Raw genomic sequence first — 22,517 nt, 5'->3', positions numbered from 1 at the left:
TTATAATTAAAACTTTTTATATACTTTTGAATTAATAGTCTGTGATAGTTTTCAAATCTTGTGTACCTGTTCTCAAGCTGCAGTATCTTCAGTATTAGTAAAATCAGCTGGTTACCTTGGTGTGAAATTCATTAATAGTTTCATTTGATTTCAACAAAAAACTACTAAGGTAATAAGCCTAGTGCTGTTAATAAGGGGTAAATCTGGGACTAGAACACTTGTCTTTACTACTAGTAGAGGTTGTAGTTTTATGAAGGCCAGATTAAAATTGATCATGGAAGGTTTTGTTCCTGTACAAGTGGATAGTGGCCGCTAGAATATCAGAGATTTTGTGAAAAGTTAATCTCTAATATAAGTGGTTTTCTGAAACTGTATTTCAAAATCATTAAATATCCATAGCATTCTCTATTCTCACAATATGAAAATAGTCCCTTTAGGATTTTTCTACCATAAAATTATCAAATCAGCATTTAAAATAACGTTTATAATTAATGTTATTCAAGTATTTTTCAATGGCTAACGTGGCTACATGGATTTGTCTCAAATACACAGCAAATTGTTGTGTAAGCTTCTCCATGAAAGTATTCATTTTTTGTCTCTCATATATTGTAAGAACCAAGAGATATTTATTGCCAGTGAGCAAGTTGTGAAAGATCAGCCCTCTCTGGTACCGGTGAGTTAAAAGGACATTGGCTTCTACAAATCACTATTAAATTCGAAAAATAATTACTTCTTTCACTACGTCTTTAAGATTCACTCCAGTCCTTTGGGAAATGGTAAATTTGACTCTTTTAAGAAAAGTAATCATTGGGAATATATTTTCTGTTTATGCTATTTTTTAAAGCATAGTTTTATGAAATACAGTACTAGTAAAACCCCTTCAAAATCAAAGTAGCTAATGGAACCCAAATCTATGCATGGTCTTCATTTTCCATAGTAATTTTAAAGTATATTACAGAATGAGCTTTCTGTCATATATTTTATCAGAAGATCTTGTGATTTATCTCCTATTGTTCTTCTACCCTGGAAAATCATATATTATGATTGTGTTAACTAACTTTGTTCTGACTAATTCAACTGTGCTTAAATATGGCTAGAATGTTTCTTTTCTAATCTTTAATTATAAGATGGTATTAAATATGTTCTTACGTGATTAAGATATTAAAATAATTTTGGAGATTGATGTGAACAGAAAATAGTTTTCAGTGATTAAGTTGTACTTTGATTCTGGGTGGTAAAATCTGGAAACATTGTGGGCAACATGAAGTCAGATACACAATATGTTTGTTATGTAAATATTCGATGAAATGTCCTGCTTTGAACATTATTGACTTGACGCTAATTTGTGTGTGTTTAGTGCATGTGTGAGGGTCATATTTTGGAATAAGTATATTTTTAAGAAGCTTTAAACATTTAAAAATTATGTTCTGTTGCTGCTTTCTAAATAATAGAGTGGCTGATGTTTACAAAAGAGATTTGTTGTGACTTACCATAAAAACTCAGGAATTGCAATAGATTTTGATACATACTTGGGTTAGCAAGCTTTATTTTTCTAGTCTAACTAAACTAAATGTATTTGAAGAAATACATATATTTCTATATTTTATATATATAAAAAACTTTTTTAGTTATGTACTTTCCCAGTCTACCTAAATGTATATTAAGAATATATGCATTTATATGTTACGTATACATACAAAAAAAACCATTCAGTGCTGTACTCTTTTTACCTTAATACTCTCCCAGGATTCTTCTTTCAATTCTGTTCAATTTTAAAGTGAAATTTTTTAACCAACACTTAACTTTTTGTATAAGAACATTGTTAAATTTCATATAAACTTGCTAACTCATTTATGAATATCTCAAATTCAACAAATCCTGAGTGTCGGTCCATGGCCTTTATTAATTTAGTCAATATATTTTTTCCTATTTTTATCCCAAATTATATGTAACACCCCAAAATTTTAATTCTCTTGTGTGATTTATTTGTATTCATTAGCATTCCTACTTCATTGCCCCCGATATAACTGGACTCCCAACAATACCTGAGAGTGTAAGTTTTCTGTTTTCTACTGTAATTATTCTGCTTATATAGAGAATTTTACTTATTTTGGTCTCACTGTTTATGGATTTCTGTATAAATAGGATAGTTTGTAATTATCTGTGTTTATGAGAAATCATGGCAAAATCAGGAATAATGCTAATATTTCCTTTTCCTCCTTATGTATCTGCCCCTTTACCCCCTTAATATTTGGTTTTACTTAAGGAAAATTGATGATAATGATATGAGAAAACTTATTTCTGTCATTTAAAATAGGTAGGATCATAAAAATTTAGTGAGGTCCTGAGCCCCCCTGTTACCAGGTAGAAGAGAGATCTCAGGAGATTGCTTTTGCTGGTGGGGAGGAATACTAGCAGTGGGAACTGTTTTCACACAAATAATTACTTTAATGAAATAACCATAGTATTTTAGATTCCTTGTATGTAATTCTGTTCAAATCTTAGGTGTCTTGTACTTGATTTCCTGATTTTAATTTAAAGTAATAAATATTTTATAAGGCTTGAGGAATATTAAAAGAAATTATAAAAGCAAAATTTTGCATTTTATGTAGAGTCTTAATTGTATCTCTACCAGGAATATTTTCAGTGCTTCAATAGTTATTACAAATTAATAATTTGTAGAAAAAAATTATATGGATAAGCAGAAGTAACAAATATGCCTTTATGATTTTGGATAACTGTGTGAAAAGGAAGTATTCCCTTACATAGTTTTTCTCCAGCTTCCCTTGGAAAGTTAAAATGAATCAGTAGAAATAATTCAATCAAAAGTGAAAGAAAAATCAACAGCAAAATAGTATTTCCATATATACTTATTATTTACTTTAAAATTTTACTGTTTTTCTAAATATGTTTTGAAATGTATTCAGAGTTTGGTTTCTAAAAGCACACAGGTAGTGAATGAAATCCAAGAAAACAGTTGTAAATTTTCTACTATCAAACCAAGACTATCCTGGTGTTTTCTGCACGGCTGTGAAAAGACTTTGCATCAGGTTGCTCTTCCTGTGGACGCGAGTTAGACCCTCAGCGCTCTCCCCTGCCTGACAACCCGCGGTCCTGACCGCTGTGCGTGGTGGGCAGCTGCTCCCCGCCACGCTTCCTTAGGGCCGAGCGGCCGTGGTTGTCTGTGACCCTGGTCCCTTCCCGTCAGAGCTGCTGATGCAGACTCACAGTTACTCCCTTCTGCTCTCTCTCCTGTTGACCGTTCTCTTTTATTAACAGACAACTCAAAGCTTGATTTACCAAATGTCACATTTCTAAAAAGACCATTCCCTTGAAGGTCTTAAAAAAACAAACATTCTAAGGAAAAACTGCCACTGAGAATAAAGATTTTTACATCTCAGTTAACACATTTTATTTTGTAAAAAGTCCTGCTTGGGAAATAAAAGAGCAAGGACGTAAGCGTAAGGCAGCGTTCTGTGTTGGGAAATAACTCCCCACCGAAAAAGTATCTTTCTTTAAGGTTATAGGAGAGGCCGGCGCGGTGGCTCACGCCTGTCACCCCAGCACTCTGGGAGGCCGAGGTGGGAGGATCGCTTGAGGTCAGGAGTTGAGACCAGCCTGAGCAAGAGCGAGACCCTGTCTCTACTAAAAATAGAAAGAAATTATCTGGCCAACTAAAAATATATATAGAAAAAATTAGCCGGGCATGGTGGCACGTGCCTGTAGTCCCAGCTACTCGGGAGGCTGAGGCAGGAGGATCGCTTGAGCCCAGGAGTTTGAGGTTGCTGTGAGCTAGGCTGACGCCACGGCACTCGCTCTAGCCTGGGCAACAGAGTGAGACACTGTCTCAAAAAAAAAAAAAAAAAAAGATTCTAGGAGATATATTGATGTTGATGCCGTTAACTTTGCATGTGAGGCGCAGAACTAGAAGGCGAGGTGGGCTTCAGACACAGAAAACCCCAGGGATGGGCGTCTCCTCGTCCCGTTTACCACCACTCACCGGCACTCAGAGATCTAGTGATACACTCTGTCATGATGACCAATTTGTGCTGGTAAAAGTTCTGCCTTCTGGAAATCGAAGAAACAGTTGAATTTCTTATTTTCTTTCCCAACTAAAAGTTTTAGCCTTCTAGGTCATAGTCCACCTGGTACTATAGTTTCAGTTTATCATTGGGTCTTACTGAGTCTCTTTGTTAATTTGTTGCATTTTGATGCACTTAAGTTTGATTATAGGAAATTAAAAATAAGTAACGAGAAGGAGAGAATTAAAGTCAAAGTTAATGTAGCTTATCTCAACTTTGTTCTTATGTGGGGGAAATAAAGTGCTAAATTAAAGAATCAGTTTAGAACGTCACCAAATTGTATTTGGTTATAGTGGTAGAAGCAAGTCTGACGTGGGGTATAAACAAGATATTTTCCTTAATAACAAAGCAAACAACTGCCTTATAAATCCATCTCATTCTTTGGGTGCTTTGCACACTGTGTGGTATTAGATGATGATTTTGCCTGTGTCATGAATGGTAAACATGAAAAGATTCAAATGTATTTTCTGGGGCAGTGGTTTCTGAAGCATCTCAGTACTCCCGATGAGAATCACCGGGAGTATTTGTTTAAAAAGCAGATTCTTGGGGGCCATACTCTGAAGATGGCAGTTCAGCAGGGCTAGGTTGGAGCCCAGGAAATCAGCTTCTTTCCAGATACTTTGGCCGGGGTCGGGGGCGGAGGGTTGGGGGTTTGGGAAGGTGGGAAATATGTGATCCTCTGATCACACTCTGAGAGGCACTTTCCTGGAGTAGGTTATGTCTCAAATAATAACAGCAGATTATTTCATGCTTCATGTGCAGCAGAGTAGTATTAAATTTAATTACTTTAATGAATACCATTTTTAATTATAACGTCCTTTGAACTTTAAGACTTCCTGGTGAGCATGTAAAATGTTTTCCTCCGCGTGCGCCGTGCGCTGTCACTCACACAGTTATTTTTCGCCTGCACAGAGGAACCTCACGGAGTACTTCGTGGCGGTGGACGTGAGCAACATGCTGCAGCTGTACGCCAGCATGCTGCACGAGCGGCGCGTGGTCATCACCTCCAGCAAATTGAGCACTGTGAGTGCCTCACACTTCCCTTAAGCAGCGCATAGCCATTGGTCCCAGAGAGACCCGAAAACCCCTGCAGGTTTAGAAGTGTTCCATGTGTGCTTATAAGACAATATCTGCATACTTTTTTGATATATGGTTTTAATCTGGCTCTTGAAGTACAAAAGTCTGATTTATAGGCGGCCTTCTCAGATGCATTAAGTCAGGTTAATTATTTTTTCTTATCAAGAGATGAGAGGTTTTTTTTCCCCCCTTTTTAACTCTCCAGAGTTCATTTTAGTGCCTTCTACCATATAAAGCATTCTTAAGAGCTATTATGAGATCTTTATTATTCACTTGTGGCTTTTTCCATTGGAGCTACTTGAAAGAAATCGAGGGCCATGATAATAGCTGCCATCCTAACCTGGTAATAGGTAGATTCATCTTTGTTGCCAAGTGGTGGTTTGGGAGTAGCTTCTATAATAGTTTGATTTGGAGGAGCTCTTCAGACTGATAATAACTTAAAAGTCAAAGTAGCATTTTTTATAAATCACGGGTTTTATGACACTCACTAAAATGTTCTTTTGGAAGGTGTTCATTACTGTGGAAAAGGCAGTGAGAAGAGAAGGCTTTTTCTTCAGTCATAGAAAAATATTCAAAAGTATTTTGCTAGATTTCATAATTTTTTTCTCCTTTAAGCATTAAAAATTTAGTATTTTCAACTTTAATTTTTAATACAAATTAAAATATAGTTGTGAGTAAACTATATGTTTTTAAAAAACTTCAATATGTGAATTTTCTTCTTCATAAATTTAATTAATAAAATGCCTTATTCTCCAATAGCAGAAATAAAAAGCTCATTCTATAATATTTTAGCATTTTAGAGTAGAAAGAGTTTTAGGATTTCTCTAGGATATCTGTGTAGTATTTAACAGTAAGAAAGCTATTTTAGAGAGATTAAATGGCTACACCAAGGCCAAAAGGCTTGTTGGAGACACGTGATGTGAAACTGGGTCTCCTGATTCTCACCTGCAGCAAGGTGTAAGGTTGACAAGTGTGGTTCTGTTATAATCATGAAAAATTGTGATTGTCAAAGTGCAAATAACTGAGGCAAGCAAAAGTCTAGTGTTATGAATGTTAAGACGCTTTAACTTGTATGTGTTCTCCCAATAATTAAAATTTTCAGTGTGTACTTCAAAAATGAAAAAAATGGGTAAAACACAATTTCTTATATTAGCAGGAAGTACATTATTGTCCTGTGGTATATAAAAAATATAAGAATGTAAGAAGCTTAAAAGCAACTATTCTTTCCTTAAATGTTTCAGAAATTTCATTAAACAATTCTTAAATAGCTTATTTCTAATTTATGTTAAGGCACTAATCCTTGACCGTAAATGTTACAATGCATAGAATTTATAGCAGATGTATTTTTCTATGCTGTATATGTAAAGGAATTGTTGAAGATAGATTCAAGTAAAGCATCTTCCCCCACGTAAGAAGGGTAAGAAGATCATGAAAGAGAACTTGAATTATGTTTTTTTTATCGGCTCAACTGCCCCAGAGAGTGACCCAAGACAGAGCTGGTAGCTCAGAGGTGCCATCCCCATCAAGTTTTCAGGAACTGCCCTAAACAGTTGATCTTAAGTCGACCTCGAGCACAGGAAGCAAGTCCCTGAATAACACCAAGTCATTACAGTAACAGTTTGTTTTCTAAGTCAAATATAAAGGATAGTCATGTTAATGTTTACTCTAAACTGCAGACCTAGACTCTTATAAAATTATACCTAATAATAATCCAACGTTTATCCTGTGCAGATACAATTCTAAGCATTTCTCATATATGTTTCCTTAATCTTTATAGCAACCGTATGAGATCAAGACTACTAATACTCTCACTTCACACATGAAAAAACTGAGTTAAAGAGAGACTACCCAGCCATTGAGAAGTGGCTATAAATTAAAACAAAGAAAAACTTCAATATTTTTCAAAAGCAAATAGTTAGGTTTATTTCTAATGTTTTCACAAATAGAGCAGCTTTTACTTCGTCCCCGTAGCTCACTCCCTCACTGTCTTCAGCTCCCTGCTCACACGCGGCTCACTAGAGCCAGGACCTTCCTCCCTTCTATCACCACCTCAGTGAGGTGGGAACCTGCCCCCCGACCCTGCACACACATCCGTGTGCCTTGCCCTTCTCCACTCACAGCCATGTGACTTACAGCTGCTTATTGGTTCCTTTGTTCATTATCTTTCTCATCCCAGTTGAATATAAGCACCAGGAGAGCTTGGGCTTGACTTTGCTGACTGAATTCTTAGTGCCTAGAAAGTGCCTGGCACATAGTATGTGTTTAATTAATATTTGTTACATGAAGTAATCCTGATACGAGTTAGTTCCTAGGCCTACAGGACAGTTTGTATAACTTTTCTAATCATGAGGACAATATTCATATATATATGTGTGTGTATATATATATATATATATATCCTTTATAATCTTAAAAAAATCATGGTTAAAAAATGAGGAGGAACTGCAGGAGGGGAAAGAAGAATGGTTTTACTTTAATGCTAAGTTAAAGATCGCAGAAAAGGAAATACATACAAATGCAAAATGATTCAGACTGAATTTCTCCACATCTCTCTAAGATGGGTAAGAAAAAAGAAATAATTGCTTCAGTGACTAATACTTATTTTTTGATATTACTACATCATTTCTCCACACTTACTCCTTTAAATGCATATAATATATTGTTCAGCATGTAAAATGTATTTTCAATTTTCAGAAAAAGTGGGCATATCAGTACTACAATTCAAAATCTCAAAATTGTATTTTTTCAGTTGTAATGGTAATAATCCAAAAATTCTATGCATAGTAACATTTAAGGTCAAGGATTAGTGCCTTAACATAAATTAGAAATAAGCTATTTAAGAGGAGTTTAGTGAAATCTCTGAAAAACATCAAAGGAAAGAATAGTTGCTTTTAAGCTTTTTACATTCTTATATTTTTTAAATACCGTAGAGATTATAATGTACTTCCTGCTAATGTAAGGAATTGTGTTTTACTGATTTTTCATTTTTAAAGTACACAGTAAGAATTTTAATTATTGAGAGAATACATATAAGTTAAAGTGTCTTAACACTGGTAATGCTAGAATTTTGTTTGCCTCAATTATTTATTCTTTGACAGTCATCATTTTTTATGATTATAGTAGAATCATACTTGCCAACCTTATATCTTGCTGCAGGTTTTAGTGGTGATACTCTGGTAGCAAATCAGCTAGTTTGAGGGTTTTTTTTTTTTTTTTTTTTTTTTTGAGACAGAGTCTCACTTTGTTGCCCGGGCTAGAGTGAGTGCCGTGGCATCAGCCTAGCTCACAGCAACCTCAAACTCCTGGGCTTAAGCGATCCTACTGCCTCAGCCTCCCGAGTAGCTGGGACTACAGGCATGCGCCACCATGCCCGGCTAATTTTTTCTATATATAATTTTAGTTGGCCAGATAATTTCTTCCTATTTTTTTTTTTTTTTTAGTAGATATGGGGTCTCGCTCAGGCTGGTCTCGAACTCCTGACCTCGAGCAACCCACCCGCCTCGGCCTCCCAGAGGGCTAGGATTACAGGCGTGAGCCACCGCGCCCGGCCTAGGTGCTATTTGTAGTTAAAAGAATTATAATTTGTACCTTCATAAAGATAAACTTTAAAAAATTTAGTTTTAAGATATATAAACGAATATATTAAAATATTTAATATTTTTAAAATTTTAATAGATTCCCTGTCTATATTTTAAAGTATGACATTGTGTTAGGACCTATTGCTATAGTTTTTCATGTTTGAGATTAAGGAATTTGGGACATAATCATTTTTGTTTTTATTCTGCTGACTTACATGTTATCACGTACGCATGGGAAGGTTTCTGGTAATCCTGAATGAGAACGCTAATTTCATGCATGCTGTAGGCAGGCCCTAGATGGTTCAGCCCCAGGTGAATCTTGGTGGACTAGCAGAACGTCGTATCAGTGATGCAGAGGAATAAATCATGGTATTACAAGTGTGTATCAGTTGACTTATTGCTGTTTTGTGACCACAGATAGGGAGGATTGCTGTTTAAACCATGTCATTGGTTCTCAAATCAGTCAGGCATGAAGCCTTGTCATGTGCCTCTATAATTGTGCTTCCCCAGACTTTCTCTAACTAGTCAGCTGGGGCTGTGCGTTTTGTCTCAGACACCCGGCCGGCCAGCGTCTGACAGGAGCTTCTCATCATCCTGTCAGTGCTGTGTTAACTAGAGTGTATCTCTGTGGCCTGCAGAAGCAGGTGGAAAGGAAGCTTCTCTCTAAAGCAGATGTCCAAATGTTAGCTAGTATTCTGACCAGTATTTCGTTGGTAAGTGTTACCCTCTTAGAGCCTGTAACCACATTAGTTACAGAGATTTGATTGTGTAGTGCATGTTATTTTCGGAATATTTAGATCAAGCGATATGCTGCAGGTGCTGGAATTATGTTAATAAACTAAAATTTCTCTCTTTGTGATAGTTACCCCCAGGCATTTAAGCATACGTTTTTCTCTCCTCCTCTCATTAATTCCATCGAGGGCACATGCAAAAAGAAATCTTGTGATCTCTGGGACACGGGCTATTAAAATATAGATTTTATAGGTTAGACTGAAAGGGAGTCCAGAGGATTTTCACCTCTTCATCTGGATTATACATATTCTTCCTTTGTGTCTTGGTGGTGCCACCTGTATCAGCGTTCAGTCTGAAACCTGCAGCACAGAGCCTCTTCCTGGAGATTGAGAACTGAACGGTTGGTGAGAGAACAGAGATGCCCCGTGGCTGCTTCCTGGTTAGGGCTGTGAAGTGTGCTTCTGCCCTTGTGTTGGTGAGAATGCAGCTAAAAATGGTTATCAGAACCTCTCAGGGAGAGATTCTAGGAACGATTTTTAGATTTTTAATTCTTCCCAAAACCCATAGCAACCAATTATGTCAGGTAATTTCATTATCTGAAATTACAGATAATAGTTCTACTTACTAGTGTATTATTTGACGTGTATACTGCTGTTCCGAACATGGCATTCTCATCCAGTGCTCAGTGTGACGGTGACAGCAGCGTGGAAAGGGGACTGTTGAGGTCATTGTGAAACACTATTGGGAAGAGGGGGGAGGTTCACTGGAGGAGACTTCTGTGACGGGACAACTAGAAGAGTTTTCATCTTTCAACTTTTGTGGTGCTAATAGCTCCGTTTTTCATGAAAATGAGCACGTATTTCTACCTTATGATTTGGTACATTTGTCTTCTCAAAGTAAACAGTTAGCTTTGAATTCACAAAGCAGAATTTTTACTCTAACAATTATGGGATTATCTAAGGGGGTATATTAAATTGTCATTCCTCTAGGTCCTATAAGCTTTGTTCTTGCAAGTCTGATATCCACAGAAATGACTGTGGACGATTTCAGTTTATTGTAGTAGTATTTTTCCTTTTTCCTATACCCTTCAGTGTTAACGCAAATATTTTTTATATAGAACAATGACAATTTTATGCTGGTAGTGATTATCAACATTAAAAGTACGAAAAATGTATACTATTTTTGTTTCTTTAGTAAAACTACCATTGAGGGCAATGTGTTTATTTTAAAGTGTACCTGATATATTTACTAGTGTATGTTTTCACATACTAAAGATTTTTTTTCATTTTGCCGTTAGTTAAGTTTTTCTCTTCTGATGAGCTTCCTTAGGGTTTATGCTACAATTTAATTCATTGTTCATTCAACATTTCCAAAACGGAACTCACCATGTTTTCCCATGATCTCCTTCTCCTGTTATGTCTGCAGTGCTGATTTGGTGAACACCCCATCCTCTTACCTATCTTCTTTACCCAAATCCTATAGATTCTACCTCCTTCATACTTCTTTTTTTTTTTTTTTTTTTTTTGAGACAGAGTCTCACTTTGTTGCCCTGGCTAGAGTGAGTGCCGTGGCGTCAGCCTGGCTCACAGCAACCTCAAACTCCTGGGCTGAAGCAATCCTCCTCCCTCAGCCTCCCGAGTAGCTGGGACTACAGGCATGCGCCACCATGCCCGGCTAATTTTTTTTCTATATATATTTTTTTAGTTGTCCAGATAATTTATTTCTATTTTTAGTAGAGACAGGGTCTCGCTCAGGCTGGTATCGAATTCCTGACCTTGAGTGATCCACCTGCCTCGGCCTCCCAGAGAGCTAGTATTACAGACAGGCGTGAGCCACCGCGCCAGGCCTACCTCCTTCATACTTTTTTCCTGGTCCCTGTTCTCCATTTCAGCTGCCCACTGTCTTCGTTCAGGAGGTTTTCCCTTCCAACGAATGTTATTTTTAGATCATATATACTGAATTCTAATGTTATCTTCATTTAGATGAAATCATGATGATGATGGTAATAATTATAGCCAGTATATATTCTAGGACATACTTTGAGCTAGTCACCCTTATGAGCAATTTATTTAAACTAATTTAAATATCACTTACTGTGTGGTATGTACAGTTCTGATCCACAGTAGACAGAGGAAAATGTGAATTTTGAAACTCAGAGGGTTAACTTGCCTAAGTCCATGGAATTAGTAAGTGGCTTACCCAGTTCTACCTGACTCCAACATATATATTAAAAAAGAAAAAAATACTAGTTTTGTTTGAAGCCAACCAAACTGTCTTCCTAAGTGCCCGTACCACTTTTCATTTCCACCAGAAATGAATGACAGTTACTGTTGCTCCACCTCTCACCAGCATTTGCTGTGGTCACTGCTCAGGATTTTGGCTGTTCCAGTAGACCTTAGCGGTAAATCACTGCTGTTTTGCTTTGCATTTTCCTGATGGCATATTTTTGACGTGCAGGATATTTTCTTATGCTTATTTTTTATCTGTGTGTCGTCTTTGGTGAGATGTCTGTTAAGTTCTTTGGCCTATTTTTTAACTGGGTTGTTTATGTTCTTACCATTGAATTTCAAGAGTTTTTTTGTATGTTTTTTTGGATAACAGTCCTTTATCAGCTATATCTTTTGCAAATATTTTTCTCTTAGTCTGTGACTTACTGTTTTATTCTGTTGACAGTGTTTTTCACATAACAGAAATTTTAAATTTTAATGAAGTCTGGCTTATCAATTCTTTCTTTCATGGTCATGCCTTTGGTGTCATTATCCAAAAAGTCATCACCAAACCCTAGATCGTGTGGATTTTATCCTGTGTTATCGTCTAGGAGATTTATAGTTTTGCATTTTACAATAAAGTCTGTGATACACGTTGAGAAAATTTTTGTGAAAGGTGTAAAGTGTGTATCTAGATTCATTTTTATTGGCATGTGGATGTCCAGGTGTTACAGCGCCATTTACAGAAAAGGCTACCTTTTTCCATTGCGTTGCCTTTGGTTCTCTGTCAAAATCAGATAATTATATGAGTACATTTCTAGGCTCTAAATTCTGTTCCACTGATCTCTTTGTTCTTTCACAAGTGTAACACTGTCTTGAATCCTGTAGCTTTATAGTAAATTTTGAAGTCAGGTAGTGTCAGTCTTCTAACTTTGCCCTTTTTCAAAATTGTGTTGGCTATTCTGGGTCTTCTGCCTCTGTATGAACTCTAGAGTCAGCTTGTTGATATCCGCAAAACAACTTGCTCAGATTCTGACTGGGATCACACTAAATCTATAGATCAAGTTGGGAAGAACTGGTATCTTGATGATATTGAGTCTTCCTATCTGTGAACATGCGATCTCTCTCCATTTCTTTAGTTCTTCTTTGATTTCTTTTATCAGAATTTCGTAGTTATTCTCATATAGATCTTGTACATATTTTGTTAGATTTATGCCTAAGTATTTGACAGGATTTTTTTGATACTGTAATGTTTGAATACATTTCACTATAAATTTGTCCCTACCCATGGAATGTACAACACTAAGAGTGAAACTTAATGTAAACTATTAACTTGGGTGATAAGGGTATGTCAGTGTATGTTCATCATTTATAACAGTGTGCCACTCTGGTGGGGGGTGTTCGTATGGGGTAGGCTGTGCATGCATGTGTGGGGCCAGGGGAAGTAGGAGAAATCTTTACTCTGTGCTCTCTACTCAGTTTTGCTATGAACCTAAAACTACTCTAAAAAATAAATTCTATTAAAAAAAGAAAAAAATTCACAACCAGATTTTGTCTTTTTCATTATGTAAAATTGCTATTTCTGCAAACATTTCCTTATAACTATTACTTAATTTGAATATTAGTTTTACTCAAGTGAGGCTAGTTTATAGTTGAGATAATTTTGAAGTTTTCAAATATCTTGCTGCTACCTTTTTTAATCTGAACTTTTTTTTTTTTTTTTTTTTGAGACAGAGTCTCACTCTGTTGCCTGGGCTAGAGTGCTGTGGCATCAGCCTAGCTCACAGCAACCTCAAACTCCTGGGCTCAAGCAATCCTGCCTCAGCCTCCCGAGTAGCTGGGACTACAGGCATACGCCACCATCCCCAGCTAATTTTCTCTATATATTTTTAGTTGTCTGGTTATTTTCTTTCTAATTTTTTAGTAGAGACGGGTTCTCGCTCTTGCTCAGGCTGTTCTCGAACTCCTGACCTCCTGACCTCGAGCGATCCTCCCACCTCGGCCTCCCAGAGTGCTGAGATTACAGGCGTGAGCCACTGCGCCTGGCAGGTCTAAACTTCTAAATGTGAATATAAATTAAATGTGTTTAAGCAGATGTTTTCTTTATGTTTTCCACAAAATTTTTAAAATTATGTCAGGAATTTATTACATCCCCATTTGCAGAAGTTTATTCTGTATATTTGAAGTTATTAATATTTGTAGTGCCTAAATTTCTGAATTAAGTATTGATTTAGTTGAAACTCAGATGAAGTCTCTCATATGTGCTTCTTGGATTTTTATCAATAAATACTATTTTAGGGGATGTAAATTGGCCCCAGAGTACCTCATACAGAATGCTAATTGCGGTTAGTAGTATGAATCTGGCCAGGCAATGCAGAGACTAGAATAATGCGAGTAGAGATGTGTCAGTATCCGTATGAGATGTTTACCTGTGAGGTGTGCTGGTAAGAATTGTGCTGCTTTTCATTGTGTGATTATACTAGATGGATCATTTTTCTGCTGTATTCATGGGAATCTAATAAATGTGGTTTTTTTCCCCCTCAACATACATGCCTATTCAATTGCCTAAAACACTGCTAAATGTTGTTAATAGGCTTAGTTCCAGTAATAAATATAGTTTAAAGACAGGAATAGATCAGATTTCATATCACAAAGCAGGACAGATTTGGTTTGATTTCAAACTTAAGTGTATTTGCAAATGCAGGTTGAGATGATAACTTATAGAACTTTTATCAGTGATCTTATCCTTTTAACATTTTCCGAGAGTCTCTTCTGTTAATTTCCTACTGAAGTTGTAGACTGTAATGCCTGAGGAAGGTTTTGTAAATTGGATCTCTGTCTGTCATAGCTCCCTAAATTTTTCATGTAAAGGTCAACTGTTCTTGTTTATTTGTTCAGTCCAAAGATGCATTCTCTGTTATATAATTAGTATAAAATACAGTATTTTCAGTCAGTAGATGCCATTTAAAGCCTCATAACGATGGGAATTTTAAATCTCTGTGTATCAAAGGCAGTTTACAATAGTGATTACTGTAGTCTGGATCCAGCCCGCCGTGGTGCGTGTCCTGGCTTTGCTGCTTGCAAGCTGTGTGATCTGGGCAGTCGGTGGAGCTTTGCCTCCGTGTCCTGCTAAGTGGGAATAGTGGTGTGATGGTCCCTACTTCATGAGACTTGTGAGGACTAGATAGAGCTGAGTACTCCAAGCACTCGTGACAGCGCCTGGCCGTGGCAGGCACTGTGTACATGTTTGCTGCTGCTGCTGCTACCATCGATGGCAGTATCTGTGTGAGACCTGGTGACCTGGGACCGGAAGTGTCAAGTGCCTTTATGCCATGACTGAGTTCACTGTTGCTGACCTTTATTGTTAGGTTTCTCTGTTGGATGTCACAGGCCCCCATTCTTGTCTCTCCACGTGGTTCCCAAGTCTGTAGGAAATAAACATTCTCAATGTTTTTATTTTGCATTAGTCAGCCCTTTGGAACTGTATCTGTTCCATATATTGAGTATGCTTTATGGAAATACGCATGCACCTTAAAGATAAGGAATTTTTTCTTAAACATTTATTTGGTAAATGTATTTTTCTAGAAAATTATAATTTATTATTCCTACAGTTTTAGAATATAATGCCAGATATATGTTTTAACTGAAACATGGAAATATTTTCCCCCACCCTTTTCTTTTCGTTCATGAAGAATAACTGTGATAGTAAAGAAGTAACTGGCAGTATTGGAAAAGCAACGTGGAGTCACTAACCAGACATAGGATCTTGGGTAATTCTAGCTCAAGGAAAGACAGACTATATGATATGTCATTTCTCTTTAAGCTTAAAGATTCAATACATCATAAATAACTTTATGAAGATTCTTTTTCTTACTTGGCTCATTAAATTGCAGTACTCTCTTCAGAGGTACAGAAAAATGTCATCCAGACTAAAGCTTCGAGTCTTTGCCATGTCCCGGAAGGTTCCCCACTGTTGACCCTGCTTTCCTGTCTCACCGTGTCTTGTCTGTCCTCCCACTTCCCCCAGTCTGGTCTCAGCAGCCTCCCCACTGCTCTGGGGGCGTGCGAAGCAGGTTTCTGTGTCGGGACCCCTGGATGCTCCCCCCCAAACTCACAGTTTGCTCCCTCACTGCAGTTGGGTCTCAGTCACCACATCAGAGCTCTTCTGTGACCCTCCTGTCTAACGTAGCCCCCCATCGCTCTCTAGCCCCTTACCCTGTTTCAGAGTTCTTCGTAAAATTCATGTCTGACATAATATATACTTTACTTGTTTACTGTTTGCCTTCTCCACTAACACGTAAGCTCCATGGAAACAGGGACTTAGTTCTGTTCATTGCCTTGGCCCTCCTGCCTGGCAGGGATTGACAATAGCACATAGCAGGCACTCAAAAGTTTTGTTGCATTAAGCACATAAATTATTATGTTTCCAGTTGCACAGTGTTTTAAATCGTTTAGAGATGATCTTTACATATATTTTGACAGTAGATCTGAATTATAGTGTGGTTAAAATATTCTGTTAACCACCTGAATGGAAAAAAATAATAAGAGTATAAAAAGTTGGAATTGATGTGATTTAAGAATAAAGAATATTTGATCTATGAGAGACAATGCTCACAGATCATCTAGCGTAGAGTTCCTATTGTAAAGATTAAGGTACTGAGACCTGGTTATATGAGCAGGTGTGTTAGGGGCCACGCAGCTTGGTGGTGGTACAGCCCTAACTTTGTGTCTATAATATACTTAATTGTTACAGTTTGTATATAAATGTGTTTAATTTTCTAGTAAATTTATGTTTTCTTAATTGTATTTCTCTTTACTTGCAAATTTGTTATCTTCTTTACAAAAAATATGCTGTAAAGAGTATTTCCTCAATTTTGGAAGCTACGTGGTTCTTGCGTGCTGCTGGTGCGTGTGAGGGCTGTTCTCTGGTGTGCTGCTGCCTTCTCTGGAAATACCGCTTGGATGCCTCACAGTTAACAGAACAGTATTTGCAAAAGCAAATCACTTATAGTTCCTCTTAAACCTTACACTTTTGCCATATGATAATAATGGATTATTACATCAATTCATTCGAGTTGTGAATTTCAGAAACTAGGGTTGTGGAGGAGTTGGCATGTATTTTTACCTCTCTCTGTCCCCTATTCCCCATATCCCAAAAGTTGCCGAGTCCTGCAGAGTTTCCTCCTCTCCTGGTAGATGCTGATTAGCAGAGATAACCCCTGCCTGATGCTGGCCATTGCAGAGATTTTGCAGCTCTGCTGGTGATCACAGAAACCATCCTCTCAAACCAGTCAGTCATCAGATAATGTGCCTTGTTAGTGGAAAATCAATAACTTCATTTAAGGATGACCATTAGCGGGTAGGGAAAGTATCTACATAACATTTAGGTAGAGTGAAATAAGTCGCCTTCCTTATAATTAATTCCTCATTTTGAGACTGTGTTTCTTCTCTTGCTACATTGTTATTTTCTCAGTAATAAAGGAACACTTTCCTTTTTTTTTTTAAGGTTTTAAATGAGCTGTTTTAAAAGTCATCTGTGTGCAGATGGAGAAATTGAGTAATTAACTGCCTTTCAAAGCTACATAAGCTCTTTCAGCCCATGAGGTTACACCGAAGGGATGGAAAGAGTTAACACAGCTTTAAGGAGACCTAATTTACAACCAGGGGAGTACCTGAAAGCTCTTGGAGAATTTGACACAATGAGTTAGATCAACCCCATTTTCATTTCCCTCTAGTTCAAGTTTGTAAGTAAATAAATTTAGGGTCTATAATTGTTAAATGGAAGTATTTGAATGCCTCCTAGTGGCATATTGTATACTCCAGTTACGAAATTTAAAAAATATTTATTAAAGAGATACTGTAACAAACTCTTAAAGCTTGTAAGTGCAAGGTACTAAAACCCTTTAATGGTAACATCCTAAGTGAAATCAAAATACATTGTTTGCCATATAAAATTGATTAGTAGTCTGACTGAAAAAAATACATTATCTATAGCAGATAAGTATATTTTCAATGAAAATTTATATGATTTTAGTTCAGATCAGATTATTTTAATTGATTTTTTATCTAATGAAGCTATTTTGCACTTTTAAACATAGACAAATGTTGCTATTAGTAAGATATGGATTGCTTTGTGTACCTTTATTTTAAATTATGATTACAGTGTTTTATTTGTCTAATAATAGAGATAATGGTTTATAGAATCTGTGGTTCACTTTCAGATAGTTTCTTTTTTAAATTTTGATTTTCAGGTTGAATTAAACGATTTAGTTGGTAACCTGGAAACACAGACCATAACAAAACTTTAAAATGATGAAGAATGCTGATTTAACTATTGCTTTAAACACTAAAAAATGAATTTACACCCACAGAAATATAATTTAAAATGGAAGCAAAGTCGTGGAAATAATTCTGATGAGGGTTAGTAGGAGGGAGGAAAAAGTGATATCCTTTTATTAAGTGTTAAAAAATGTTTAATTGCTTGCCAAAACAAAACAATTAAAATGGCAATTACCTTTAAAATGGCAACAATGTAATTGCAGCAGTTGTGATACAAAGCTAAGAAACAAAATGTTAATCTGGAATGAACAGTTTAAATATGAAATTATGATATACTTGGCTTCCTGCAGTACAGCTGTCAAGCTTGGGCAGTTTGCTGGTCAATAGTGACATTCTATGTGTCAGTGAACAGAGTCTCCTGATACCGTAACCCGCGGTTCACACATTACTGAAGCTCCAACTGTCGAACATTCAAGTCCCCTGGTGTTACCGCAGCTTCCAGACGCTCCTGACTGGCTCATGTTTCATTCCTTGGCAATTTGCCCTAATGATATCCCTCAGGAGCTTTCAGCCTCTCTTCCTTTCCATATTTAATCGTGTTGTATTAATCTGAGTGATGCACAGACTGTGCTGTACAAATTGTAATTTCCTACAGTATTTTTAAGATGCTCATCTAATGTTTCAGTTTTACTTCTATTTATGTATTAAGTTTTGACCCAAACTCTGTATTTTCAGGTGATTATTACTGTCTGCATATGATTCCCAAAAAGCTACTTTTGCTGTTTATGTGTTTTTCAGAGAGGCCTCTGAGACATAAGACCTTTTACATGTAGAATTGATAAAGACAGTGTGATTTATGTCATTACATAAATTGTTTCATGATTATCATTCATCTTCAATACCTTGAATGTGCCTTTTCTTGGAGGGTCAGCAGCTACTTATTTGTGTTGTCCTTTTACGAACTTCAGTTAACTGCCTGTCTGCACGGATCGGCTGCTCTCCTGTACCCCATGTACTGGCAACACATATACATCCCCGTGCTCCCTCCGCACCTGCTGGACTACTGCTGGTAAGCGGGCTCTTGCCAGACTCCTGGAAATCTAGGTTCCATGATTAGGGAAAAAATACATTTACTTGTAGATGAGATAAGCTTGGGGTCTGTATGAAAGAAATTATGGAAACTTAATGATTAGAAATAAGTACTAAGGAGTGATTTTATGCACGACAGAGTAATTCTTCTCAAAGGCAGCAGAAATTTATAGTTGGTAAACATAAAGTTCTTTGGATTTTGTGAATTTCTTCTGCAGTCATTTAGATAACTAAATGTATAAATAGAAACAAATACAATCAGGTTGTGGTCAGGAAAATAGTGCAGAAGTTATGGCGTTAATTAGAGAACCCAATATCTCAGGTGCCAGAATTTGTCTGCCAAGTCTGCCAGAAACCACATTGCCGCTGTCAGGGCCGCTTTCCCTTACCTCTCTCTCCTCGGTAGCACACCACGCCCCAGATCCCAGCAAACGGGTTGCCTTGAATACAAGAATTCTCAAGTTTCGGGTTTAATTCAAAGTCTCAGCCTTAAGCCACTATGAAAAGTAATGTTGAAAAGGGTGGGGAGTAGTTCTAAAGAGCTTCCTGGTACTAGAGACAACTCTCAGTGGTTCAGCCCAAGCTGAATTCAGCCAGGCCTCTAGAACCTCCTTGTCCTCGTCCCCCGAAAGAGTCTGCATACTTACGAGTGAGGCTAGACCAGGATTATATTCCCTGAACGGCAGCTTTAGGACCTTCTTCAGGACTAGGAGTAGAATGTTACCTCCATTGCATAATCATTTTCTGCAGGCTTAGCTTAATTCTTAAGAAATGTGGTGGGATTTTTCCTCTGAACCATGCATGTGCACACATCCATAGAAGGAAATAATTTTGACTGTAATGTATTTGTTTATATCACAGCTAATGTTATTAAAAAACAAAACTCTTTTAGAATATATTTATTTCACTTTCTAGGATAGGCAGAAAGTATTTAAGGATTTAAATGATTTAAGTTCATATGTACAGGTTTTCTTTTAAGTTTTTATGACTAACCCTCCTCAGAACAGGAGATTGTAATGGCAGCACATGTGCTTGGCCACATATCGATTGTACTAATACAGTGTGTATTTCCACAGCGTAGTACTGGTATTAGTATTCATAATGCTGTGAAGTGGATGCCTAGTGTCCTACCACTGCTGTGTTCTGCTGTTTCGTAGCTAGAAAGGAGAAACAGTTTTTCAGGAGACTGTAGGAATGCAGTTTAATTACATTGTGAAGTGTCACACACAAGTCTAAGAGTAAAGCTAAATCTATAAATAGGCTCTGTTATTATTCATTTTAGAGTTTTTCTTTGACCAACATACCTCTAGTATCTTAGCATCCTTGAAGGCAGGGACTGTAGTCTGTTCATGATAACATATGTGGTAGATCTTTGCACATAGATTTCAGTACTTAAAACTGATTTATTTCAAAAATATTGAATAATTTCAAGAATTTTGAATAATTTCAAAATAAGCATTTGAAAATATATTGAGATATGATTTTTAAAAATATGTCAAATTAATGGTTCAAGAACTAACACTTCTAATTATGAGGTTTAGAATTATGTTTTATCATATATAATGTTAATGACATCTTAATTTTTCTATTAAAATGTTCTGACCTCTTAACAGGTAACACACCTTTAAGTTCATTCTGTATAATGAATTACACATTTAAGGCTTTCTAAGATGTTATTTAGAATCTATGCTATGACACAGGCAGTTCTGTACTAATTCTTTCCAGAGCTGTCTTTCCGATACTTTGTATCCCTGCCATCAGACCCTTCTTTCTCTGCTGCTTCCACTATGATGAAGGAAGCTTGTTTCATATTTCAATCCCTGGAATTTTCTTTCTAGTTTTAACATCTAAAATAGCCTTTAGGATGAGTTCTAACAGTCTCCATGCCTGGCACCTCCCTGATCCAGAGAGTAGAGCAGTGATACTCAAACAAGGAGTGTCTGGAACTCCCTGAACCTTAAGGCCACAATGATAGGCTCAGCTTCTATCACGGGAAGTATAATATCATATTATACTTAATAGGATTTTTCTTAGAATAGCTAAGACTCTGGGTCTCTTTCATTGTCAAAAAATTTGATGGATTAAACTGTTTCCTAGAAAATATGATTTTCTTCCTTCTGCATCCTTGAGGTTAGAATCATACTGATCTATATGCAAAAGAGAGAAATGTTACAGATTATCCCTTCAATGTCATGGGCTTTGAATAAATAACTTTTATATACCATTTCAAAAATAGCACCAGGAAGATTTGATAGGAGTAGATATATCTTTGCTAATTCTTTGACATGATTGGACTTTCTAAATCCTGAGATAATCCTACCTGCACAAAGTCTTTCTGTGTTTGAACCTGTAGTTCTGGCATGGGATGGACTGTGGAGAGCCGTAATGCCATCTGGTGACCGTGGGCGAATAGCGCACCTCGATCTATTGATAAAGCCCTGTTTCTCTGTTGGTTCATTCATTCATTTGTCTACTCATGAAACATTTAGTGAACACCTATTTACCAAGCTGTGGGCATGTCATGTAATGAATAAGACTTAGAGATTTGCCCTTGTGAGATTGACAGATGGGAAGAAATTTACACATCCATACACGTGTGCATCTGTGTGCACACGCACACACACACAGCAGAGCACAGCACTGGAATATTCTAAGTGCTCCTGCAGAGGCGTGCAAAAGAACCATGCATGGGCATGCAAGGGAAGCAGCAGCCCACACGCCCCGGCAGGTTAGGGAGGCTCCTGGGAGCAGTGACACCATCCCCATTTTCCCCTTAACCGACCAACAGAAGAGCACCAGGATGCGGCAAGTCTGATGTTGCCAGACACTCCCAGCCCACCTGAGGCCATAAACACGTGGGAGGCAGTGTACTGAGGACCAGTAAAGTTGTGATCATTTGTTACTTTTTCAGGGAATGGTTGAGTGACTCTTTTTAATTTAGGCTATCCATCTGACCCTTCTGTGGAAGGAGCACATTTAGCTTCTAAGAAAGTAGTTTTTTAAAAAACAAATAAAAAGTATGTCCTTTAGATTACCCTAGTAGACTGCTATTGTAGTCTATGTCATGGATGGTCTCTTTGTCAGAAAACCTTAAAAAAAAAAAAAAAAGCGTATTTTTGAGTAAAGATGAATTTGCTAACAGAGAGAAGCAGCAGAAATAATGGAGCCTTCTGTATCCTGTCTTTGCAGAATAACTTCATTGACAGAAGGTTTTAGGACAGCTTTGCACATGGATGTTAAAACATCTGTGTTGCCAAGAATCTCTTTCTGACTTATTAATGCCCTAATCTAATTAGGAAATTTCAGCTAGGGTTGCAAAATTACCTTTTGTTAGATTTAGCTGATTTCATATTAGGATCACAATTCATTGTTTGTGAGAAAGAAACAACTATTCAATGAATTCTGTATTCTATAAAACATCATCATTATTTTAGGAAATTAGGTTTCAAATTAATAATGTTTACAGTTCTCAT

At 36.9% G+C, this 22,517-nt stretch overlaps 1 protein-coding gene across 3 annotated transcripts in view; it reads left to right on the top strand.

The window, feature by feature from the left end:
• The window catches only part of DENND1B (DENN domain containing 1B), a 232,323-nt gene that overhangs the window by 142,379 nt on the left and 67,427 nt on the right, over nt 1–22,517 (top strand). For 2 of the 3 annotated variants that reach the window (XM_045536506.1, XM_045536504.1), the window contains exons 8-11: nt 614–673; nt 2,000–2,053; nt 4,995–5,105; nt 18,924–19,024. In XM_045536506.1, coding sequence (XP_045392462.1) covers nt 5,037–5,105; nt 18,924–19,024 — 170 coding nt within the window. In that variant the 5' untranslated portion in view covers nt 614–673; nt 2,000–2,053; nt 4,995–5,036. The remainder of the gene's footprint in view (nt 1–613; nt 674–1,999; nt 2,054–4,994; nt 5,106–18,923; nt 19,025–22,517) is intronic. The other variant, XM_045536505.1, reaches the window with a different exon arrangement.

Source organism: Lemur catta, chromosome 23, assembly GCF_020740605.2.
Source record: "Lemur catta isolate mLemCat1 chromosome 23, mLemCat1.pri, whole genome shotgun sequence".
NCBI classification, from domain to species: Eukaryota; Metazoa; Chordata; class Mammalia; order Primates; family Lemuridae; genus Lemur; species Lemur catta.
This window is presented reverse-complemented; position numbering and strand designations above follow the sequence as displayed.